At 50.0% G+C, this 25,339-nt stretch overlaps 7 protein-coding genes across 7 annotated transcripts; 6 read left to right on the plus strand and 1 right to left on the minus strand.

Moving 5' to 3' along the window:
* Positions 1-1,959: 1,959 nt before the first annotated feature.
* FIESC28_08658 (uncharacterized protein) lies at positions 1,960-3,153 on the plus strand (the record flags this gene model as incomplete). Its single annotated transcript, XM_031162796.1, has 3 exons — positions 1,960-2,181; positions 2,234-2,493; positions 2,544-3,153. The coding sequence occupies 3 exons, from the start codon at positions 1,960-1,962 to the stop codon at positions 3,151-3,153; spliced, it is 1,092 nt and encodes a 363-aa protein (XP_031013158.1).
* A 1,131-nt stretch (positions 3,154-4,284) lies between these two features.
* Positions 4,285-6,557, plus strand: FIESC28_08659 (uncharacterized protein; the record flags this gene model as incomplete). Its single annotated transcript, XM_031162797.1, has 3 exons — positions 4,285-5,501; positions 5,560-6,431; positions 6,490-6,557. 3 exons carry the CDS (start codon positions 4,285-4,287, stop codon positions 6,555-6,557), a joined length of 2,157 nt encoding a protein of 718 aa, XP_031013159.1.
* A 4,467-nt stretch (positions 6,558-11,024) lies between these two features.
* Positions 11,025-12,987, plus strand: FIESC28_08660 (uncharacterized protein; the record flags this gene model as incomplete). Its single annotated transcript, XM_031162798.1, has 2 exons — positions 11,025-11,556; positions 11,657-12,987. The coding sequence occupies 2 exons, from the start codon at positions 11,025-11,027 to the stop codon at positions 12,985-12,987; spliced, it is 1,863 nt and encodes a 620-aa protein (XP_031013160.1).
* A 732-nt stretch (positions 12,988-13,719) lies between these two features.
* Positions 13,720-16,509, plus strand: FIESC28_08661 (uncharacterized protein; the record flags this gene model as incomplete). Its single annotated transcript, XM_031162799.1, has 5 exons — positions 13,720-13,848; positions 13,915-13,993; positions 14,045-16,057; positions 16,107-16,286; positions 16,337-16,509. The coding sequence occupies 5 exons, from the start codon at positions 13,720-13,722 to the stop codon at positions 16,507-16,509; spliced, it is 2,574 nt and encodes an 857-aa protein (XP_031013161.1).
* Positions 16,510-16,734: 225 nt separating this feature from the next.
* On the minus strand, positions 16,735-19,660 carry FIESC28_08662 (uncharacterized protein; the record flags this gene model as incomplete). Its single annotated transcript, XM_031162800.1, has 4 exons — positions 16,735-17,850; positions 17,900-19,028; positions 19,356-19,453; positions 19,508-19,660. The coding sequence occupies 4 exons, from the start codon at positions 19,658-19,660 to the stop codon at positions 16,735-16,737; spliced, it is 2,496 nt and encodes an 831-aa protein (XP_031013162.1).
* A 755-nt stretch (positions 19,661-20,415) lies between these two features.
* On the plus strand, positions 20,416-22,410 carry FIESC28_08663 (uncharacterized protein; the record flags this gene model as incomplete). The annotated part of the gene is made up of 2 exons (XM_031162801.1): positions 20,416-21,691; positions 21,740-22,410. The coding sequence occupies 2 exons, from the start codon at positions 20,416-20,418 to the stop codon at positions 22,408-22,410; spliced, it is 1,947 nt and encodes a 648-aa protein (XP_031013163.1).
* A 1,571-nt stretch (positions 22,411-23,981) lies between these two features.
* FIESC28_08664 (uncharacterized protein) lies at positions 23,982-24,902 on the plus strand (the record flags this gene model as incomplete). The annotated part of the gene is made up of 3 exons (XM_031162802.1): positions 23,982-23,987; positions 24,049-24,815; positions 24,866-24,902. 3 exons carry the CDS (start codon positions 23,982-23,984, stop codon positions 24,900-24,902), a joined length of 810 nt encoding a protein of 269 aa, XP_031013164.1.
* Positions 24,903-25,339: the final 437 nt, after the last annotated feature.

A 25,339-nucleotide genomic window follows, 5' to 3' on the forward strand; every position in this document is an offset into this window, starting at 1 on the left:
GCCTAGGCGTTGTGGCGCTGGGTAGTTCCTAATTTACTGCGCTAAAAAGCTTTCCCTAGTGATTTTTTCTCAGTGGACAAGCAATGACGTCTTTTGGTTGAAGACGGAGCAAAGAAGAAGAAAAAAGCTCGACATGGGTTATGAATCAAGGTTCTGGACCATGGACCATGCCGTCTCATAACTAGACCTAGGAAATATGACCCGTCCTATTTTAAGCAACCTATCCAATGTTGCTTTCTAGGTAAGTAGGCAGAGTTAGTCGCTCAAAAAAACAAGAGATAGATATCAATTGGCGGCAGATAACGAAATCAACATTTTTCGGACTACCCAATGCGGGATGCCATTGCAGCACTGGATCGAATGCTGGGGAAGTGTCTTGTCTTACCCATGTCTTCTCCAACAAACTGGTGCTCCATGCATTTGTTGTTACTCGCTGGTAGGCTGGGGATGTTGGAGGTTATGCAAGCATCCCCTCGGGGTAATAAAAAGCTTGATCGCTGAGTATGAGAAGTGAATCCTTCAACTAGAATCTCATCTCCTTTTGATCTGTTTATTTCTTGCACATTGAGATGCCACGATATCTCCTCCGTTGCTCGATTACTTCGTAATTCTAGCTAGCGTTTATCACATTGAAATAGAATCATAGCTTTGACTGTGGTCCAGAGATAGCACGATAACATGATGGCTGCACAGCCATTAGATAGAGTTGGTTGTATACTACAGCGTCAATCATAATTCAGTCCTGCAGATAGAGTTGCAGGGCAGATGATACGAAAGACTACTGGAGCTGCCCGACGTGAGTCCATTTCCAAACCGCTTACCCTGCAGACTTTTACTACAGCGCCGCATCATGCCGTTTTCTTCAGTTTTGCTCACGCATGGAAAAGCTGTAGCTTGTCAAAAGAGCCAATAAAGTGGGCAGAGACGAACGCCCTCGCCAGTGAATTCTGAGTTAACCAATAGACGGAACTGTGGTGATCATATACGGCATTCTACAGCGACTCGAAAGCCACGAATTCAGCCCCTTCCGCTGTCAGGGTTGAAGTCTGCAACAAACTCCCTGCGAATTTCAGAGTGGCTACCCTACGTAAGTTGGACCTCTCAGCCCTGCGAGAAATCGCTATCACATGAAAGTCTCAAGTTCAGGAGAACCGTGGTCTTTGATTTCCGGTTGACCAGGGTTAGAGAATCCACTAACACGATCTCATGATATTTTGGTACAGTACCTAACACTTTCCGACATGTCCGAGTCCTAATAAATATCACACCACAGTCCAATTGATAATAATATAGGTGAAGTGTTGGAGCGCTATGAACAACTTGTGGCTGCTCCTGAAGAAACAACGTTAAGCCACTGGTGTCGTGTCGTGCTGAGCAAGCCCATCATTATTGGACTAGGACCATCCTTGCGGCGGTCCCTTCAAAAGCTCCCGCATTCCAATTTCCTTGCAGCCAACCTTACGCCAACGCCAACAGGAACAGGAACAGGCCACACCAAAGAAAGAAAAAAGCTGAGCTGAGCTGCGCTGCGCTGCCTTGCTTCAACACGCCAAGCTTCTGCCAACCGTCTTTAACCAAGTACAGTAGCTCGCCTCAACAAGCCTCATCCCCAATCGTCAGATGCCTACTCCGCCACCATAGGCTTCGTGGCTGGCTTGTCAATTTGTCGTCACCTTCGTTGAACCATCCACTCGCCTTCTGACGATCACTTGCTGTTGTTTCAATCAATTAAACATTATTTCATACATTCGACGAATCTAAAACACACTTTTACTTTGGTTCATCGCTCAACTTTTTTCCTTATCTGTTTCAAAACCTATCTGTCCGATTGTACTAAGTTAGCGATATTGCACCCACTCGACGATAACACGTTCACTCTTTCGTCCCAGCATTTTACTTTTTTCTTCTTCTCGATTTTCTTATACATCTTAACATCGACAATAACACTTACGCTCCAAAATGGCCGACGCGATATCATCATTCATCCGGAGAGTAATCGTCGAATCTCCTCCGGGAGAATGGGCTGTGCGACAGCTTCGCGAGCTCCTCGTTGGTGCCCTTAAACAAGGTCCAATTCCCCAGCATGTGTCATTCGAGATGGACGGCAACCGACGATATGCCCGAAACCACAGAATGGAAACTGTCGAAGGCCACCACCGAGGATTCGAGGCATTGGCGAGGGTAGGTTCAATGGAGTTGCGGAGATGCGCGCTGTGCTAACATTCAACCCCAGATTATGGAGATATGTTACAAGTCCGGTGTCAAGGTCGTGACTGTGTATGCCTTCAGTATCGAGAATTTCAACCGTCCCCAGTATGAGGTAGAGGGCCTGATGGAGTTGGCCAAGGTCAAACTGGAGGCATTGACCAGATACGGCGATTACCTGGACAGTTACGGTGCCCGGGTGCGCGTTTTGGGAGAGCGCGAGATGATCCGAAGCGACGTCCTCGAAGTTGTCGATAAAGCTGTCGCGAGAACGAGGCATAACAACAAGTACGTTTACTGTTTCATATGTTATGGTATGAAAACTAATCCACGTCCAGAGCTGTATTGAACATTTGCTTTCCTTACACATCACGGGCCGAGATGACACATGCGGTGAAGTCAACAGTCCAAGAGTTCCTCGCCCCCCCTCCTCCACGAGCCACACCCTTCTCTCCGATGCGAATTCGCCAGAAGATTCTTCTTCGTCAACGGGACGACCACGCGGGTCTACCCACGATCCACGATACCGTAGCCGAAGAGACCGAGCCCTCGGAGGACGGCGACCTCAAGAAAGACAGCGACGAAGACTCATCATCAACCACGCTGCACCCAGATTCACCCCCTCCTCAGCTGCGAGCACGAAAGAGCGTTACCAGCATTTCAGGCTTACCGAATCCCGAGACTATCACAGCCGAGACTCTCGATAAGCATATGTACACCGCAAACGACCCACCACTGGACATTTTCGTGCGAACCAGCGGCGTGGAACGACTCAGCGACTTTATGCTCTGGCAGTGCCACCAGGACACACAAATCTTCTTCATCGATACCCTGTGGCCCGACTTTGATCTCAAGGACTTCATCTGGATTTTGTTGGAGTGGCAGTGGAGGCAGAAGCAGAAGGACCGCGACGAGTCGCCAGTCCGGCCTGCTTCCGTTACGGCTTGAAATTGAATGCTCGCTGCATTGATACCCTGGTTGTTAGAAAATTGTGCCGAGTCTTTGTTGAGCAGTTGTGTTGTCTAGAATGGACATGTTGGAATTTAAGGATTGTTTGGTGTTATCTGCTTTCGATGCGTTCCCACAAGGGATAGACTTGACAAGTATAATGGTATTTTCGTTTTGTTCCAATGAAAGTGAGGTTGACCTCGACATGAGCCGCTGTATCTAGTGCAACATTGAATGCCTGTCATGATGAGAAAGACATGAGAGCTACAGCCGATCCGTTCGATTTATTGAACCTAAGCGTAGGTACTGTATGCTACAAAGTCGCGTCGCGAAGCACGCTGTTATATATGATTTATTACTATCACTCGTCATTGGTCTGCTTATGTTACCTTGGAACCATGCGTGGCTGGAAAGGTATGTGATGTGAGCTTGGTTATGACGAAATTGTCATTTACATGCAATGCCCCACGCGGTGTAGAACAATTCGATAGTGCTTTCTTGGCTTCCTGCAATAATAAGGAGACATCTACTAATGGCGGTCGTAGTGATTTACAAAAGACTTGTACGAAGACTCTATCTGGTAACTGGAGGCAGCCTTTATTTAACGTCTTTACAAGTCATGTTGACTTTTGGTCGCAATCGCAAACGCATGCGCCCTTATCAGATAAGAAGAATCTCCGTCATCGGGGGGTGGTTTCTCCGGTCCTGCGGGTCCTCGTGAGTCGCCTGAGCCCTGTAGACTGATGAGTTACAGCGCCCATGCGCGCTGTAGTGGTTACTCGCAGCGCTGGGCTAGGTCATTCTCCAAAACTGAATGGGAAAACAGCCATCCCATCCCATCCCGCTTCCGTTTCTGCTACCTTACCTTACTTCTACTACGCGTGCTGTCTCTCTCTTCTCCCCTCCTCAGTATTTACTGAAATTTCTCAACACATACGGCTTCAGAACGCAAAATGACCTAGCCCTTTGTTTTATATCTGGTCTATTTCAACTGTTACTTGCCTTACCGACTCCCATACTCATACTTTCTCTTTTCAATCTTGCTTTACTTCCGCCAGCTTCGTCCCGCCGTCTTTTTCTTGAGCTGATCGACCGAATCGCCCCGATCCTCTCACCTTCGCGTCTTCCACCATGAAGTCGGCCAAGGCGCCCGCGACAGAAAACTCGTCGCACCGTCGGTCGCAGCCCGTTCGTCAGACTCGTACGAACCCTGCGCGAAGCACTGCGAACATGGGGCGCTCTGGTGCCGGCAGAGACTCGATCGGTGGTGCCGACCAGCCCATCGACATTTTCCCTGCGATTACTCACTTTGCCGATGCCATTACCGCTCTGCCTAAAGAGCTCGTTCGACATTTCACGCTCATGAAGGAAGTTGATGCTAAGCTTTTCATTCCTGAAGAGCAGCTTTTCCGACTCGTCGAAGCTGCCACAAATGCTCCCGCCTCCGAGGCACGTACGAACAACGAAGCATCAAGCGCTATTGCTCCCGGCTCGGCGCCCATGAGCGCGCAAAACAGCTCAACGGGCAATGCCTTGAATAACAGTGCACAGAGTGTGCCTTCGGTCGATGAATCTCACAGGGACCTCGTTTTCGACCCATCCAACCTGCCTCGCCGCCATCTTTTCCGACAGACCGCGCTTAAGATCCAAGAAATGCTAGTTTCGCTCGAAGAGAAGAACCACGTCATTGGCACGGCGAATGAAGCACTCGAAGCCCAGCTCACTCGAATTGAAGATGTCTGGCCACACCTGGAGAACGAGTTCAGCGACGAGGCAAAATGGGGAAGCACCACACACTGGGCATATCCCGAAAATCGGTTCTCAAAAGCATCCCATGTCGATCGGACACGGCGCGACGGTGCCGCAGCCATCTCCGCCGCAGCACAGGCCCTCGCTGACGAGGCAGCCGCTAGAAGCGATGCCCGAAAGCAGGCCGTGCAAGCAAAGAAGGCTTCGAGAAACCACAATAACAATCATAATAATTCTAATAATCATAACCACGACTCTGAGGGCGACGATCATGATGGGAAGCACAAACCTGAGCCTGCAAAGAAGACCACAAAATCAAGGAAGTCAACAGCAGCGGCGACCGCAGCAGCAGCAGAAACCGCCAATGTTGGCCTGGGTATCTCTACAGCTGCGAATAATAACGGCAATCCGCCACAGAAGCGACGTAAGGTCGAAAAGCCAACCAATGGTGCTACAGCGACAGCAGAGCGCGCCATGAGTGCGGTCTTTGGCAACACTGCACCGAAAGCAAAGACAACAAGCCCACGAGCAACTCCCGCGCCCGAGGCGCCCAAGAAAAGGAAAGCCCTGCCTTCAGGTAGCGGCCAGTCCAAGAAGAGGTATGTGTACATCGGTTCGAAAACTCCCAGGACAAGATGCTAACATGTTGGTTTGTAGCAGGAACGGCGTGGCGGGCATGTCCACGTCAGCCAACTCATCGCCTGTCATTACTGAGCTCCCCGAGCCAAAGCTCCCTCCTGTTCGCGCATCACCAGTACCAGTTCCCACACCGAACCCAGTACCAACCCGTTCGCGACAGAACTCGATACAAACTACAAATGCAGAGAACAATAAGGCACGGCCATCACCAGCTTCCAGTAAACCCAATGGCAACGCTGCGAATACACCAAATGTTGGGCCTCCGCCAAACAGCTCACTTCGGAACGGTACCACTGCAGAGCCCAAAACGCCCAAAGAAACGACTGTGTCGATCAAGACCGAGAATCCCAAGAAGGAAACTGAGAAAGCAGAAGCTGCATCTGCCTCTGCTCCGCCAGCTACCACTGTCAACATCATCACCAACGCAATTCCAGCTCCCATCACGACCAATAGCAAGAAAGATGCCAAGAAGTCTGATGAGAATGATCGTAAGAGTGAATCGTTACCCCCAGCTGCCCCGACACCTACTGTCACAACGAAGAGCGGCCGAGCCAGTAAACCGTCAACACCAGCATTATCAACATTTCAAGAGGCAGCGCCCCCCCGATCGCGCTCTTCAAGAAACAACGACGGTGCTGGCACAGGAAAGAAGAATCAAAAGAAAGCTGGTCCTACCATTCATGCCACTGTTGCTCAGCTGGCAGACGAAGATACGAACAGCAGCATGCAAGGCGACGAGGATGACGCCGACATTGACGCAGATGAGCCGACCTACTGTTACTGTAACGGAGTCAGTTACGGCGAAATGGTAGCGTGCGATGCGGATGAATGTCCTCGCGAATGGTTCCATCTGGAGTGTGTTGGACTCAAGGTTGCGCCAACATCGAAAGGTGAGTTATCGCAAGAGCAATTGAACTGGCCAGAGTTGAAAAAGCTAACTGAATATAGCAAAATGGTTTTGCGAAGACTGCAAGGAACGCCTAAAGATGGGCGGCAAAAAGTCCAATGGCCGATGAAAGGTCATGCGACTTGTCAGTGACAGGACTCACAGGCCAGTCACGATGGCCTCATATTTAATCGACGATTGGTGGCGGAATGAAATCCACCGGACTGCACTGCATTGCATTGCCTAGAGAATGGGCTTATGTATACGACAAGGCACACACATACGGCGTTTCTTTTGTTTCTGGGAGTGGCAGACGCGGTCATACAGCACCCGGTCTTGTATTTTGTGTTTCTCATCTGGTAGAGTGTTGGAGTGCAAGTTCATGTTATGAAGTTCTCGCCTAGCGATTAGCAAGTACGATATAGCGGACAGTGGGACGGTTGTCCCCGCCCAAGGGTCATTATGTGTTCTATAGAAAGCGACATGGATGGTGTAGTTGATAGGTATTGTATGCACAAGATGCGAACGAACATGCATGGGCCTGAATTGGCCCAGGGGCAAAACGCGGGGGAGTATTTGAGGGGTGGCCATTCGCATCAGCATCCAATTCATCCATCATATTGACGGAATGAATATACCGTTGGATTTGACCAGTCGAAGAAGCACTTGCTTGATGCGTGTTAGTGTTGGTGATGACCGGAAGAGGAGAAGTGAAGAGACAATAATGAGCAGAGGACCGGAGCGGAGAGGACGAGAGAGTCACGATGTGGTCAAATTGGTGGTCGAACTGATGGTGGTTAGTAGGCTATTGGAAGATTAGAACCACCCCAGCTCAAGCCCAGCCAAGGCCAACAGTGAAGCAAGAAGGGACAAAGGTCGAGCGAGGGGTGGTCAAGCCAAGCGTCACGAGGTTCACGATGCAGACCGCTAAGGGCAAAGTGTTAGGTAATTGATTTTGAGCCGCTCCAAGGTTGCAAGGGGTGGAAAGTTGGGGAAACGTTGACCAACGGCAGGAGCTCCCTTGTCTGCTTCTGGTGGTTGTGTGAGGCTTGCAAGTGCTCTTTCTAGGTTTAGTTGACGACGGTAGCCGAGGGGCTAGGATCTGCAAACTTGTTGAGATGGGAAGGAAGGCATAAGAAATCTAATCTAATCTAGGAAAGTAAGAGGAGAAAAGAGACAAGAGAAGTGGTGTAGAAGCCCCTGAGCTGTAATGGCTAGGTACTGAGGAAACCATCACTGTGGCACGGAGCTGCAGCTTCCGGAGGTTCGGGAAGACTGTCCACTGCCCGAGGAAGGCGCAAGGTGGCAGAGATGGAAGGTCAAGTGACGCGTTGGAAGGGCGATGGGGAGGAAAGAAAGAGACAAATTTAGGTCATGACGTTGAGGAAAATCCGGGGTAAGAATGTTCTTCTTCTCAATGGTCGATGCTTCTGGTTTCCCTTTTTTTGTCTGTTGCTTCCCTTTCTTGCTCGGTGATAGGCTCAGGGAGCGGGTGCGGGTACACCGGCGCTTGTAAGACTCCCGGCCGCGCACCGGAGCCGCTTAATCGGAAGAGAATAAGATCATGATTATGATATAATTTTTATCAAACTTAGAAACGAAGCTGGAAAGTGTTGGCGATAGTTGATGCCGAATTCCGGATTCATCTATCAAGCTGATGGAGTAACTGTAACACATTGTGTTGCATAACAAAACCTGTCGTGAACCCCCTTTTTCAACCTGGCATCGGATTGATCACGATGTCTGGCATTCAGCAGTCTAGGTAGTTCTCGGGATCCAGGGGTTGGAGGCGCATGTCTTGAACTAATGAGGCGAGGCGGTGTCTACCCCGTGCCATTTGCAGAACAGCCGATATAGCTTAATTACACACGTACGTACGATTCCGGGGCAGAAGTGAAGTGAACAATCTAATCTCGTTGAATATACACTATGAGGCACGTGCTGTGAACTGAATCGCACGTTGCCAGGATGCGAGTCGTACTATGCAATATCAACATCATATGGTGATTGATTGATCGTGGATGAGAGATTGCCTATGTCTGTGCTTTGATACTCGGGGAGGTCTCCCGGTGTTTTAAGGCCTCCCAACATGAGGCATAGGTTAAAGTGATGCTATTAGCGAGATGGTGTTGTTCTCTCTATTGACGTCCCGTGACCTGTCCTGTCTCGGCGGCTGGAGTCGGGGTCGTTCTCCGTGTCGGTCTCGGCCTCGCGTGTTTAAGTTCTAGTCGGCGCTACGACTAGTGCCGGAGGAAACGGGGTGCCGGTAACGAAAGAGAAGAAGAAAAAAAGACAAGAGACGCCCACTAGGAGGGCAATGGTAGTCTAATGTTTACTTGAAAAGAACCCTTCTAGGGGATCGAGGAATTCTGGAGACCGGCAATAGAAGCCGGTCCTCGGCAGGAAATTGCCTCTCTTTTTACGTATTATTCTCGTTTTCCCCAACGACCTTTCTCATCTGTCGTCTATGGCGGTTACAAAGTTTGATACATGCTGGTCCCATTTTGCTGACAAAAGAAAGAATTCGGCAATGCGGCGTTGAGTTGCAACCAGTCAGCCTTCGGGGGTGGTAATAAACCGGCGGTGCAACGAGGGTAAGGTATCTTTGTAGGCGGCGTAAAAGGTAAAGGGAAGGTAGAAAGGTTCTTTTTCTTCGCGCACTTTGCCTCAATTGCTATTGTCAGATTGTCCTTGTGACCTTACTGGCCGTTATCCGTCACGGTGCTGCAGCTCCTGTATGCTTTTTTATTTTATTTTACTCATCAAGGGTCCAGACGCCATTGTCGAATAGCATCTCTGGCTTCCCCCGACGTGTTCGGGTATGTGATAGTCACGAGGATCTCGGCGAATCTGTCAAAGAAGCAATTTCTAGATCTGGGGCATCTGTTCTAGCGGATAGGCCATGGAAACCTGTGAAACGAGGGCGGGGTTGCGTGTGTATTTCTATTACTCTACAGATGCAGCTGCCCATCCATTAACGATGGATGTCATTATATTACGTTTTACTACGTTACCTTTGAACCCACTGGCTGGACTCAACAGAACCGTGAGGATTGCTGGCTGTCGTGAGTAGGCTGTGCCGTGTTGTATGAAAACGGTGGGAACACAGAAAGGTCCAAGTCCGCGGAGTAGACGCTGTATAAGTTGTACGACATAAAGGTACCATAGCCATACATGATACACGTCAAAGGGATGCATGAAGACGCAATTGCTTGGGATGATCCGGGACAGCTGTACAGTACAGTAAACGTCTGATCGTCAGTAAGTAATATTATGAGTAATTGTGTATGGGTAAATTTGGTGGATGCATTGTTAGGTGGTGGTCGGTGGATGGATGTCGACAAAATTAGTAGACGGTCAAGCTGGAGTATTCTGATTTTTCCAGTTGTTGTTAGTCTTGGCTTTTCAGCGAGGTCGTTCTCATTACCCAATCCCGACTTGTTTCATCCAATCGAGTGCCACACACCTTCTTTTCCCCAATGGCAGGCAGCGGTTAATGTTATACAGTAGCGAAATTCTTTTCTCTGTTTGGATACAGGGAGGCGGTCTCTGGCTTCTCATTACTCGCTAATAAATCATCATTGGATATTGAAACCCTGGATGAGGATGAAAAGATGACTTTGCTCTGACTGACTGATTGATTTTCCTTTGGTCGTCCAGGTTGGGAACCAGAACAGAACCAAGGGGACCAGCCCTTTTCCATGGTGTCGTGTCGCTTTTTGCTCACCTGACGTCTCCGGACCCGAGAAGTCCATCCAGTCCTCGATTTCCATTACCCAATATTGTGCGATCCTGAGCTAAAACCAATGCCCCGTGCATGGTCTATGGCCTGGCATCCATCGTAACGTCCCTGGAGGCAGACGCGAGCCAGCCCCAGTGGCGCCGCTCTCTAGCTTGTTCTTGTTTCCTTCCCTTCCATTCCCATCGTTCGGGGTTCGCCTTGGCCTTGGTCTTGGTCATGGCTCTTACAATGACTTGACTTGTTGTACTCCTGGGCGTCCAGTTAAGGTGTGGTGTTTGGACCCTCCAGTCCCCGTCATGAGGTCCCGTCCCTAGTCAAAAACTCAACTTACACTAAACTCGAGAGAGTCGCCTCGTGGAGTCGTTCGTTGTTTCCTTCGTTTATAACTATCCACGCCCCCGAGCCCTGATGCGCCGACCTTTGCCCTCGTTTCTTCTCTTTAGAATTCAGACCTTTTCACGATCAAAAGAAAACAGAATTAGAACCTAAGATCCTATCAAGGGTTCTGTCACATTAACATTAACATTGACACATCCAGATCACGCTCCGGCTTCGCAGAGTAGACTCACCTCTGTCGTCATCGCTTCTCGCCGCCCTCTATCGGCCTAAGTGGAAGTACTAAACAAATACATCCAATACAAACAAAACCTCCCGGATCCGGTCGGTGGCTCATACAACGCCACTGCGATTCCGTGAATACTTTTATTCTCTTTTTCATTAGAACTTGGACTTTTGCCAACCGTTGGGTTGGCAATTTGAGTTCTCCAGCCAAGACCAAGACCTACCTTACCTAAACATTACCGTTCCGTCCTGTTTCGGGGTCGGCCATTGCATATCTTTGTTTAATTGAATTGAATGGCTCTCCCTCTTACTCCCACGCACCCCGCGGTGCCTTCGCCTTCAGCACCTTCAGCACCTGGCTACTTTGACCTTTCTGCTCTGCTCAAGGCCAAGATGTCTCGCCCCGAGTCTCCAAACAGCAACAGCGACAAGACCGCCCGCTCGTCCTTCTCATCTGTTCGAGAGAACGACGATGGTCTAGCTCAGACTTTCACACGTTCCAAGGTTTCCTCCTACACTCAGGGAACGGAAGAGGTATTCGACGAATCACCCTCACCCTCCGCTGAGATTGCATCGCCTTCTTTTCAGGCTCCTCTGACGCAGCCTCACAGTCGGCTTCATGGGTTCTGGTTTCCCGCGGATAACTTTCGTGGATGGAAGCAGATCCCCATCAAGGGCAAATCCGCCAGCCGCAGCTGCGAGGACCTTCACAAGTTGTCCATGACATGGAGCTCTCCAGCACCTCCCACTGTCACCAAGAAACCTTCCGTTGACGGCTTCGAGACCGGAACTTCTCCTCTCGAGCGACTCCCCAGCGAAGTTCTAGGTACGTGCACTTGCGATCAAGGGTTTTTTAATTGAAACCTGCCAAAGCAACCCCAGTCCCAGTTATATGATGTATCAGTGCACTAACATGCCGATCACAGGTTCCATCATTGACCTTCTCGTCATCGAGATCCCTCCTAATGGACTGACACCACGAAATGCCGACCTTATGGCTCTTCTGCTGACTTCGCGATCTATCCATGCTGCGACGCTCAACACCCTCTACCGTCACATTACGATTCCTCACTCTCGAATCTTCCGAAAGTTCCTTGCAACCGTTACCGAGTACCCTGCTCTCGCCTCCATCGTGCGGCGATTGGACTTCAGCCACTTCAACCCCTCCACCATTTTCTCTACTGCGAGCGAGCGAGCTCAAACCCGAAACTTGACCTCCGAGACCCTTTACAAATGTCTCGAGCTGACCCCATACCTGCAGGAGTTCTTGGCACAGGAGTACATCGATGAGGATCTTGGACCTGAGGTGATCAAGAAGCTCTTTTTCGATATGCCCCGACTCCAAGCTGTTGACTTTGCCGGCTGCTCCTCACCTTTCTTCAAGAACTCTTTCAACAGCCTTCTTCAGGCGCAGTGGCCCGACTCCTTGACTCTTACTCGTGTTTCGTTCCACAAGTGCTTGAACCTGCCAGGCTCCGTCTTTGAAGCCATTCTGCCCCGTCTCGACCGAGCCACTCACCTCGATCTTGCTGGAACCAGAGTGACTGACAAGGCTCTCCAGAGCTTGCCTGAGACGGCAAGACTCACTCATCTGAACTTGGCCAAGTGCCGCGAGCTCACTTCTGAAGTGGTTGTCAAGTTCATCACTACTCACCCTGCTATCACATCGACCATTACTGTTCTGAGCCTTGCTACTAATGCCAGCAGCCACCTCCTGCTGGGCAAGGCCGACGTTGATGCTATTCTTCCTCGGTTGCCTCCTACGATCCGATCCCTGAGTCTCAAGGGAAGCAGAATGGACCCCTCCCAGCTTCCTCTGCTCACCCCTCTGGTCCAGCATTTGGAGGAACTTGCTATCGGCCGAGGCCTCGATCTCCGTGACATTCATCAGCTCCTGTATCAGGCTCAGGAGTGGATTCCTCATAGCCTACGATACATTGATATCTCCGACTTGGACACTATCATTGGCAGCGCTAGCGCTCTTCTTACCCCCGCCTCGGCTCCTCTGCAGGTTATTGAGCTTGAAGAGCGTGCGTATGAACGAGCGGCCAAGGCAAAGAAGAACCTTGAGCGTGCTGGGTGGACTCCTAAGGAGTTCGGCAGCCGATACTGGCTAGTCCGCATGAACACAGACCTCGATAGCGGCGCCCGGTGGTGGAAGCTGGGCGCTGAGAGCTGGGGCATGAGGAAGATCCCAGTCGCGAAGGCCGACGTCGGAGGCATGTACGGCACGTTCATGTTCGGCCGAAGGCTGTAAATCGCCGACCTCCGAGCTTACACATATCACTACGGTGAATTTCTCTACTCTTGACATCATTTTCGGGTGTTTCTGGATTTATTATTTCATGGTTAGATTTGGGTTGCATTATGGCCTGATTGATATCCCGGCGTTTGGTGGTTGAAAATTAGCGATCAAAAGTAAAGTCATTTTGATGGAAAAGCGTTCTGAGGCATGCATATGACGAGGGAGAAAAAACGTGTAGATAATCAATAATGACTTTCATGAAATTGGTAATCTGAAGACAAGTGAACGCGAATAATGTGAGTGGCGACGATAAATCAATGTCTGGATGTATATTCGTATAAACTTTCCGCAAGACATAGCGGCAACATATTGAATAGTTAGGCACAGCCTATCAGAAGTCAAGAAACAGGATTTAACTCTTCGAGAATATGCGCTCACTAGGCAAGCTTTTGCATACACATCTATCTATCGTAGCATGTCATTATCGATATCAGATAAACTACCTAGGTAGGGACGTAGAATCTACCTAAGAACAAACCTCGCTGTCCCTGCGTTAAACTGTGGCAAAGCTTGATTGTGGCGTCGAGACTTTGGTGGCTCGATCAAAGAGATCACGTGCAAAGCTCGGATCAACTAGGCCCCGTGGCAAAGACAGCCTCCTGCGACGTAACCGCGCCGAAGCGTGCCTTGCTTCTTGAACAAGCTCCTATCAACGACTATACAGCTTTGGTGCTCGACGGCATCATGGCTCCTAAACCCGACACCCCGTTCCGCTCTGCGGACATGAGCATGGTCCAGCTCTATGTTTCCAATGAAATCGGCCGCGAAGTTGTTACTGCGCTCGGAGAGCTTGGCCTCTGCCAGTTCCGCGATGTAGGCAACCCGTCCATCAACGTTTACATCATCAACTTTTGCTAACCTATTGATTTTCCATCACAGCTCAACGAAGATGTCAGCGCTTTTCAACGTACTTTTACCCAGGAGATTCGACGTCTCGACAATGTCGAGCGACAGCTGCGTACGTCATCCATCGGGATCCACCAAAACACTGGAATCTAACACATCGCAGGATACTTTTACGGTCAGATGGACAAGATTGGAATCCCGCTCAGGAAGCTGGACCTCGACGTCGAAAGACTTGCCTCTCCATCGACTTCCGAAATCGACGAGCTTGCCGAGCGAAGCCAGAAGTTGGAGCAGCGTGTTTCCGCCCTTAACGAGAGTTACGAGACTTTGAAGAAGCGCGAGGGCGACTTGACCGAGTGGCGATGGGTTCTCCGCGAGGCTGGCAGCTTCTTTGATCGCGCTCACGGTAATGTTGAAGAGATTCGCGCTTCTACTGATAACGACGATGCTCCTCTGCTGTCCGACATCGAGCACAACCAGAGCGGTGCTGACGCCGAGCGCTCCTTCTCCGGCATGAACATTGGCTTTGTAGCTGGAGTCATTGCCAGAGACAGAGTCGCTTCCTTTGAGCGCATTCTCTGGCGAACACTGCGTGGTAACCTTTACATGAATCAGTCTGAGATTCCCGAGCCCTTGATTGATCCCACCAACAACGAGGCGATCAACAAGAACGTTTTCGTCATCTTCGCCCACGGCAAGGAGATTCTCAACAAGATCCGCAAAATCTCGGAGTCGATGGGTGCTGATGTTTACAACGTCGACGAGAACAGCGATCTCCGACGTGATCAGATTCATGAGGTTAACAACCGCCTCGAGGATGTCCAGAATGTCCTCCAGAACACCCAAGCTACTCTTCAGGCAGAGCTCAACCAGATCTCCCAGTCGCTCTCAGCCTGGATGGTCCTTATCGCCAAGGAGAAGGCTGTTTATAATACACTCAATAACTTCTCCTATGATAGTGCTCGACGAACTCTTATTGCCGAGGCCTGGGTTCCTACCAATGATCTTCCCCTGATCAGGACAACACTCCAGGACGTGACTAACAGAGCTGGCCTCTCAGTTCCCTCAATCATCAATAAGATCCAAACCAGCAAGACGCCGCCAACTTACCTGAAGACCAACAAGTTTACCGAGGGTTTCCAGACCATTGTCAACGCGTATGGTACCGCTACTTACCAGGAGGTCAACCCGGCCATGCCCGTTTTTGTTACCTTCCCTTTCTTGTTCGCTGTCATGTTTGGTGATCTCGGCCATGCCCTCATCATGCTTTCAGCCGCTCTTGCTATGATTTATTGGGAGAAGTCGCTCAAGAAGGTCAGCTTCGAGCTTTTCGCCATGATCTTCTATGGTCGTTACATTGCTCTGGTCATGGCTGTTTTCTCTGTCTTTACTGGTCTTATCTACAACGATGTCTTCTCCCTGTCCATGACCCTTTTCGACAGCGCCTGGGAATTCAAGAAGCCCGAGGGTTACACCAATAACACTGCTATCGTTGCTACTTTGAACGACGATGGTTACCGCTACCCCTTCGGTCTGGACTATGCCTGGCATGGTAGTGAGAACGACCTCCTCTTTAGCAACAGTTTGAAGATGAAGATGAGTATCATTCTGGGTTGGGCTCACATGACCTACTCTCTTTGCTTCGCTTACATCAACGCTCGCCACTTCAAGAAGCCTATTGATATTTGGGGCAACTTCATCCCTGGTATGATCTTCTTCCAGTCTATCTTCGGTTACCTTGTTCTCTGCATTATCTACAAGTGGTCCGTCGATTGGATAGGTACTGATCGCCAGCCCCCTGGTCTGTTGAACATGCTGATCTACATGTTCCTCCAACCTGGAACTATCCCCGATGGTGAGGAGCTCTACAAGGGACAAGATTATGTGCAAGTTTTCCTCTTGCTTCTGGCTGTCGTCCAAGTTCCTATCCTCCTCTTCCTTAAGCCTTTCTACCTCCGCTGGGAGAATAACCGCGCACGCGCCAAGGGATACCGTAGTATAGGTGAAACTTCCCGAGTTAGCGCTTTGGACGGTGATGACGACGAACCCAACGGCCATGGTAACAGCATCGACGAAGATGGCGAGGGAGTTGCTATGATCTCTCAAAATATTGATGAGGAGCATGAGGAATTTGAATTTAGTGAAGTCATGATTCACCAGGTCATTCACACTATTGGTAAGTTCATTAATCTGTGATTTATTTTCATATGCTAACAAAAACCTAGAATTTTGCCTGAACTGTGTTTCCCACACTGCTTCTTATCTTCGACTTTGGGCTCTGTCACTTGCTCATCAGCAGCTGAGCATTGTGCTCTGGAACATGACTCTCGGTCCCATGCTGCAGATGCAAGGTGTCATTGGTGTCATCGCGATCGTTATCGGCTTTGGTGGCTGGTTCTTCTTATGTAAGTTATATCTGTCCCTCATATCTTCCCTTGATACTAACCTTGTGCAGCTATTGCCATTCTTGTGTGTATGGAAGGTACTAGTGCCATGTTGCACTCACTGCGTCTGGCTTGGGTCGAGTCGTTCTCCAAGTTTGCCGAGTTTGCGGGTTGGCCTTTTGTGCCTTTCTCGTTCAACACACTGCTGGAAGAGTCGGAAGAGCTCAAGGATTACTTGGGTTAATTGGGAGGATTAGGTTATATGGTGGTGTCCGTTACAGTAGACTTTGGTATTTTTATTGTATCATTAAGTAGCATAGTGCGCATTAGAAAGACTGGTATTTTGCCATGTTTCTTTTTGATTTAGAGATATTATTTGACAATCGTTTTGCTGCTTGACATTTCGTAGACACAAAATTAGAATTTATAGTACATATCCCCCTGGCAGACAATGCTCGCCTTCAGTGCCTTAACCCCAAAGAGGTGCTGTCACCTCCGCAGCCCTTTCCACGACAGCTCTCACCCGATCGGCGAAAGCTTTGTGACTTGACTCAACCTCTAGATCCTCCAGCCAAACTGTAGCAGACATCTTGTCCACCTTGATCGACACGCCAGGAACCGGGATACCAATCTTGTGCAGACGCTCAATCTCCTTTTGCTGTCTCTCCTGGAGTTGCGCATCCTCGCCATCCTCCTCAGTTTTCATAGCATCCTCGTCTTCGCCGTCCTTCTTGATCTTGTCGTCTGCCTCTTCCAAGGGAGGTAACTTGGGAGTTGTGACAGGGGCGACGTTGTCTTGACCGAACTGAGCCTCAAGGAACCACAGGAGACGTTCGAGTCTTTCCTCGGGGGATGCGGAATGGTGAGGGTTCACGTCAGGGAGATCGTGCGAGTGCGAGTGCTTAGCAGACGAACGCTTGACGGCGGCTGGAGAGCTTTCAACGGAGAAGAGGACTGCCATGACGGAGTCGGCAATGCCGTCGTTGAGCATGTTACCCTCCCATTCAACCTCAACTTCACCATTTGTTCGGTATCGGACCGAAACACAGCCCATGACTAGGTAAGCCGCAACAAGGCTAGCAACCTCTTCATCTGCTTCCTCTTGCTTCGTTTCCTCGCCATCCGTGATCATCTTATCAGCGTGGCCATTCTGACCGTTCTTTCCACGACGCATCTCGGGAAGCTCCTCAATATTACCAAAGGTACCCTCAAGGGCCCACTTGACAAGGTCGACACCTGCAGCACTGAGAGTGAGGCGCTGCTTACAGGTCAGAGTGGTAGTGTTAAGACCCGCATACTCGCGAAGATCCTCAGGTGCCATGAGGGAAAGTTTGAAATCATTCTGCACGAGCACACCAGTAACAAGGGGAGGAGTAGCGGCTTGGTCAGGGTGCATGCTCTGTGGAGGCTGAATAGAAGCAAGCTTTCCAACGACCTTGGCGGTCTTGTCCGCTTTGAAAGGAATGCGCAGTTCCTCGCAGTTGCGAGGAGAGAAGACCTTGACTTTTGTGGTTTTGTTCGCGTTGAGGGAGAGGAGTTTGGACTTGAGACGCATCATGTTGTGTTGCTCTCCGTGAACAAGAATCTAGTCAGGTTAGCTGAATTGTGTTAAAATAATGATTAAAATGACGTACAACAACAGGTGCTTGAACCTCTTCGATGAATTCACGGTTTTCGACACCATCAACGTGGGCTGCGAAGGAGTACTCTTGGACACTGCATCTTCGAGGAATAAGGACCTTCTCGCCATCACCACCAGGCCGACGAGCACCAGCCATACTGCGAGACATGACAGCCTGGATCTGGTCGGGCTCCTGCATAATCTGCTTGGCCATGGTGCCTTCGACACTGTAACCGGTAATAATAACGCCATTCTTCTCACTAGGCGCCCACCTTTCTAGTAGTTCACGACTGACGCCGTTCTGAAGCATACCAGGACTCGCAAGCATGACACAGCCGCCTACGTCGTCGAATCTGTCCAGGTTCTTGAGCGAACGGATGTACTTGAAATCCCATGGTCCGCCTTTGCCTGCGCCATCTCCAGATGCTTCAGCCTCTGCCATGCGCTCACGGAATAGCCGTTTGATGTTATCGTTCATGGCACCAACGTATGTTTGGTAAATGAGCATACACTTCCTTGCGAGGTTACTGGCATAATAGATAGGGTACTTTTGGAAATCGGCATGCTTCCCCCAATACTCGTCAAGGATCAGTAGCAGTTCTTGAGCTCGTCCCAGGGCAAAGACTGGCATGAGGACTCGGCCACCTCTGTTAAGAATACTTGTGATCGACTTCATGAGGGCCTGTTCTCTTTCCAAGCGAGGTACATGAGAGGCAATACCGTACGTAGACTCGGTGATAAGAACATCGATCTTGACTCCCTTAGGAACTTCTGCTGAAACAAGATGTCGATCTTGTTCCCGCGAGTAGTCACCTGTGAAGAAGATGTTGAGACCAGCAATCTCAATGAGGAACATGGCGGCACCGAGGACATGACCGGCTGGGTAAGGAGTGATTCTAATGGAGGAGATGGTGTGGGTAGTGTAGTAGTCGATGGCCTCAATCTGAGGGAATGTGTTCAGATGGTCTTGTTCAGTATAAACAGGTTGTGTAGTTGGATTTGACGAAGTGTTGCCGACTCGAACACTGTCCTGGATAAGCCACTTGTAGATAGCTTTGGTAGGGTGTGTCATAAAGACGCGACCCCTGAAGTTAGTCTTCGCAAGGACGTATGGCAGAGACGCCGCATGGTCGATATGGAAACTATGGCTAATTAGCTGTAATCCTCGGATGGCATCTCGCTAGCTATGAGGTTGGCGACTGGCGGTTTCAGGACAGGACGGCATCACAAGGACGAATAGCAAGGGCGTAAGACAGGGAAATGGGCAAAGACTGTATTGTATTGATCTGGCATACAAGAAGCATAGTCATGGATATCGACATCACGCAAGTACAATACTGGCCGCGACAGTACAGGGCTATTCTGCACTGTACTGTCCGTTCCAACACATCACGAAACATCAAAATGTCGTCCCTCGCCCTGTCCAGCCTATGTATATCGTCGCGAGTTTGGGAGAAGGGGTCGCTTACTGGCTAATGAGGAGTACATCGACAGTGCTCAAGTCGAAATCGTCGTAGAAAGGCAGCGCGGCGAGTCCATCGTAGGCAGGATGCTGACCGGCGTCAAGCTGGCAACATGTATTAGACCAGTTGGTTATAGACTTGACTTATAGACCGCTTACCATGACTGTCTTTCCCTTGTACTGAATAATGTGACATGACCTTCCGACCTCGTTTCCTCCTCCAAGACAAAGAAACATGAGCTCGTCCGATGGGTCTACTGGCTCTTCAGTAGCCGCCGCATTCATAGCGGAAGCCTTTCGTTTGGATGTCATTGTTGAGGAGGTGCCGAGCGTTGGTCCAGCTCACATTCGACAAGGGAATTTCTATATAGATAGTTAGTAGGGCGGCTCCAAACCACCGATGATGAAAATGTTGCAATTCACGGATTGCGACAGTGATCACTCTCAGCAGAATGGATTGGAGACGAGTGAATGGATGGGTGATTGATTGAATAGGCGGACAGTACGGGCACAAAGGCAGACGCGTTTGAACAATGGGCGGATAAAAGCCGGTCTTTTGGGGAAGGATGAAGGTGTCAATAAAGACAATAAAGAGTGTTGAGTTTTAGTGGAGATGATAGCTCGTTAGTGGGCGAAAAGCGCGGGCTTAGAGGTGGGTCTAATCTGAAGTGCAGGAGCCTTTTTGTCGCTCAATGATATAAGAAGCTCTTTCCCCATATTTCAGAGAAGAGGCTCTGCGCACGTGACGTTAAAACTACGCGACCTTCGTTTTACAGGTGAAGCTCGCTCTTTCATAGCCACCCCCAGCTAATTACCATATTCGCCCAACGACGTTTACCAACGACTCCATCTCGAAGCGCAGTGTCAGCGCCTTCCCATCACGAAACGCTCGTCTACCGAACGTTTTCACAGCTTTGCCGAGAGCCCCGTCGAGTTTCAGCGCGTCGGATGGGAGGCGTCGCGATCGATTAGACAGGCTCATCTGCCTGCTGAGCTAACACACTCACCCACTTACATTGTCTCGTCTTCCGCATCGACCTTCGATTAACAGCAAAGCCACCTTGATCATGGCTCAACCACAACCGCAGGCGCAGCCTCAGACCCAGACGCAGGTCCAGGTGCCGCCTCGCGCCTTCTCTCCGCCGCAGCATTCCCCATCGCCGGCCGCGTCGCAGTCGAGCTTTGCCCTCCCACCGCAGAAACGAGTTCGAACGGACGGTCCTCCTTCGCAACCCGAGTCTCCTTATGCTACCTCCCCATACGCTGCGAGCCCGGGCGCCACAGCGACGCCGCCTGCCGCAACAGGATCCCCTGCCTTTGCGCAGAGTCCTGCTCTACCTCAGCCATATGCTACACCTTATACCAATGGGCATACGACGCCTGGTCTTAATCTTCCAGACGTGCGGCCGAACTCGACACCCCCGATTCAACAGCCTCAACAACCCGGCACACCTGTGCCTCAGTACACCAACGCAACGATGACACCTGTACCTGTTCCTGCCCCTGGTCAATTGATGGTTCCAACTCCTGGCCCAAGTGTTATGGGGCCCCCACAGAGGCCAGCTGAGCGACCGACCAAGGACTACGAATACGATGTGACAGATTCGCTTGCTGGTACTGGTATTGATCTTCGAGCTGAGGAGCAATACATGAATGATCTGTACGCAACCGGGTTCGATGAAGCACGGACAGGATTCGCACACCAGCCGCCTGGGCCGAAATCAACATTCTACGGTGCGGGACCAGCAAACCAACCTGCCCAATCGGTTCAAGATCAACAGCAGGAACAGTTCGCTGCGCAGCAAGCGGAGAGAGCTTGGACAGAGTCATCGATGAGACTTGCACTTCAACGAACACAGGAGATAAATGAACCATTTTTGCTGGTCGCTATGCTGCATCGCCGTGCGGATAAGATCGCACGGGAACATCACCTGGGGCTAAATCTGGACCTTAAGAACAACAACCAGACGATGGGGAAGATGAGACTTCCGGAACAGTTCTCGGCGCCAAAAGTGACTGTCAAAGTGGCTCCAGGCCCGGATTCGACCATGGTTCATACGACAGGCTCATATATTCCTCACGATGCTTATCTGGTAGATCAGTTAGCATTGTTGTCAATTGCTACGAAGCAGCGACTTCGGGAATTGGTAGAAGATGCCAACGTGGTGGCAGCGAACCGACAAAAGACGTCTCACGGCGATGTGCCGGAGGAGTGGTTACCAGCAGCTGCGCCCATGAATGCAGAGCCTCTGGAGCCTGTTGAAAAGCCGGCAGATACTATAAACGGTGTCGATGAAGCTCCTGTGGAAAGTGCGGATGGGGATAGCACGAATCCATTAAAGCGTAAGTAGAGCCACAGATATACTTTCAGTTTATGCTCACAATCTACAGGCTCTAGCGATGCAGCTGGGTTGGCAAATGGTACACCTCCTGTCAAGCTACCTAAAGTGTCGTCTTATATGACAACTACGATGCGAGACCTAGCGAGACAGGAGCGCGACTGGGAAGAAGCACGCCTTCGCAAACGTCAAAAGCGCAAGGACGGAATACCAGACTCGGGAAGCACGACATCGCGTGCGGGTAGCGTAGCACCTGGTACTCCCGGCACCGCAGCTCCGGAAGCCCCCAAGAGCATGACAAAGAAGGAGATCAAGAAGAACCAGCAAATGAAGGCGGCTGAGATTGACAACCATCAGAGCCAGAACACGACCAGTAGCATCTTTGCTGGCCTAGGAGGTAAAGGTGGCCTGTTTGGCAAGAAAAAGACAGGCAAGACGTACGATTGGATGAATGTCGGACGCGGAGGCAGTGGAGCCAGCACGCCGACTAGGACTGCTCCGGGACTCGGAAAAGGACCCGGAGGAGCAGGAGCGGCGCCGGCGCCGGCGAACATGGCGATGACTACCGAAGGACGCAACCGACTCGGCACGTGGAGAGAGGACAAAGAAAAGGGGCGAAACATTCAACTGCGCGATTGGGCTGCAGTACTGGAGAGGGACGGCCGAGAAGGCAAGGCACTTCAAAGAGCGTACCTATACTTGGACGCGTCAAACCCAAAGTAATGATTGCTACAAACAACTACGAAAATATGGTGAGGTAATGGAAGACGAGAAGAGAAGAGCAGGCAGAAACAGGGGATGGTGGGTTGGTGACACTTAGCCAGGGCTAGGGGAATAGCTAGAGGAAGATACCCTGCGCGGCGTGCATCTTTTGTGATATTACTTAGCACGGCGTTTTATGTTTACCCAACTAAAGGCATGAATTAGGAGAAAGGCAGTACTTGGGCATGCGCTGCACCGCAGGAAACAAGACGATGAAACTGAAAGCATGAAGGAAGGACTTTTCGACCATAGTGATCACTGGTGGAGCAGATGAGCGCACCACGTTTTTCTTCGGGGCGTTTGTCCCTGGCATGATGCCATTATTTTTCTTTACTCAACTCGTTTGAAGCTGTAAGCTAAGCTAGAACAACAGCTTCTGACCAGCGAAAGGGGTGGCAGCTTGTACATTTGGATTAGGGGAAAGGGAAGGGAAGGGTAGGAGAGACAGAAACTCTTAGGGGAAATCATTGATGAGAAGAATTCAAACAAGAACCCTTTGAACTTTGGAACTTGAAGTTTAGCTTCAGCTTAACCTGTGAAGATCGTAGATTTAGTCTTGGTTGGTGACGAGGACATTCCTTATCTCGAGTCAAGGGAGAAGCCTCTTTTAGCCTTGATTGTGGATGTTTGCATGTTACCTACCTTACTTTAGTGAGAGGTTGGAACTTGGTTTGTTGAAGAAAGAGAAAGTCAATGACAAATGCTTCCTTCCCTCTTACAAGAAACAGTGGGGCTCCCTCACCTGCAGGTTCCCCCTCCCTTATCAACAACTGTTTAAATACCTGGTGAAGATCGTGTTAATCCTTTTGTTGGAGTATTCAACTTGATTTAATTGATTACTCGGAAGGGTCCGGATCTACCTGAAACAAAAAGAACCAGAGACAAAGACGAGGGCCAAAGATCTGCGCTATCTTAGTTAATACCTAAAGTTGTTGGGTTCAAGACAATATACCCCTTCCTGTAAGTTAAATTCTTTTGGTCACTTCGAGGGAGAGTCATAAACTAACTGAGCATACAGATCTAACGCCCAAACCTGTTCAAGACAATTTATACTCTTGGCGATACATCATGGCAATTGCGGTTTGTTTCCTTTCCTACATCCTGGAGGGGAGGGTGTGAATGCGTACCAGTTCCCCCTTGCTTCAGGCTGGTATGATAGACAAACTATCAACTAAGACATTTGCGGCTCTAGGCAATCGGTCAGATCTGCTCAACGGCATCGGTCAAGGGTAATCTGGAACAATGTGTCAAACTGGTGGCGAGTGCAGCGCGGGGACAAGCAAAGGTGAGTCCTGTTGACTTTATGACTGGTCGTCTGCAGTGTCTGGCTTGGAGGAATCTCTACATCCCTCGATCGAGATGGCCAAAAGAGGACTCGTCAGATGTCAGAAAAAGAGACGAAGCGCATGATCTGGATCTAAGGGCGTCTATCGGTTGAAGTTAACCGTGAGACAGCCAGGGCCTATTTGTAAAGAGGTCTTGGAGGCTCTGGTCTGGTCTTTGGGAATCATTTGTCTCATTGTATTCCCAAGATGGTGGTACTTCTCTTTGAGAGGTCTCAGTTCTTGTTCACACAGTATACTTACTCGTTCTCTTTAGGTGCTGTTTCTTCCTGAGGCGGCCGATTATATCGCGAGTGACGGGAAGGAGTCCCTAGAGCTTGCAGAGCCGCAATCGAGCTCAACTTTCGTGAACGGCCTTCGGGAAGCAGCTCGGGAGCATCGTGTTGCTGTTCATGTGGGCGTCCATCATCGCGATGAGACGGATATTGGGCAGGAACAGTCAAAGAGAATTCTCAACCGCACTATCTATATCAACGAGAGTGGTGAAGTTGACGACACAGCAACGTATGATAAGCTTCATGCATTCGACTATGGCAAGATGAAGGAGAGTGATACAGTTCAGCCTGGCGCAACTCTCACAGCCCCTTTCGACTCGCCTGTAGGTCGCATCGGAAGTCAAATCTGCTTCGACCTGCGTTTTCCAGAGGCAGGCCTGGCACTTTCTCAACCTGGTCCTCGCAGCGCGTGGAAGAACCGCCCAGCTCAGATCCTAACATACCCCAGTGCTTTCACTCTTAAAACGGGACCAGTGCATTGGGAGACTCTTCTCACGGCACGAGCCGTTGAGACACAGAGCTACATCATCGCATCAGCACAGGTCGGACAGCACAACGAGAAGAGGGCGAGCTGGGGAGAGAGCATCGTTGTTGATCCCTGGGGACGAGTTGTGCTAAAGCTCAAGGGTGTTAAGGATAAGGAGGGCGGAGAGCCTGAGGAAGGTGCTGTGGGAGATATTGGGTTTGTGGATATTGATCTCAAGAACTTGGAACAGATCCGAGAGGAGATGCCTCTTCAGAGGAGAACGTAAGTTGACTTACTTTGAGATGCAAAGGTCTAATGCTAACGGTTGATAGGGATGTTTATCCTGAGTTGGTTTGCACCAAGGCATAGGTCAGTGAGGCATAGACGGCGTAGAGAAATATGCATTCATAGAACTTAGATAGCGGAATAAAACTAGGGTCATTCACCTTTGCACTCGTTCAAAATTCCATGTGTGATAAGGAACTTCTTGACAGGGTGTCAGAAGAGCTGGCCACTGAACGCCCAAGAGATGAAATAATTTAGTTGCCCTATCTAGACCAACATTTGGGCTGCTTTTTTCTGAGACTCTAAACCTTCGAGGCCAACTCTTCTGTTAGTCAGCTGCTTTTCTACATTGTTTCTCGTGTGTCAGTCTTCAGTGAGCATAATGTATGCAAAGTCCATATGACCATCGCGTTTGGTAAAGCATGATACTCAGTAACGTGTGCGCATAAGTCATCAAGCCTGGATGATAGAATCGAGTAGAGTTACACATGAATTCTCCTTGGCAACTTGGCTTCACGAAT

Source organism: Fusarium coffeatum, assembly GCF_003316985.1.
Source record: "Fusarium coffeatum strain FIESC_28 chromosome Unknown BRIP53273_contig_206, whole genome shotgun sequence".
Classification (NCBI taxonomy): domain Eukaryota; kingdom Fungi; phylum Ascomycota; class Sordariomycetes; order Hypocreales; family Nectriaceae; genus Fusarium; species Fusarium coffeatum.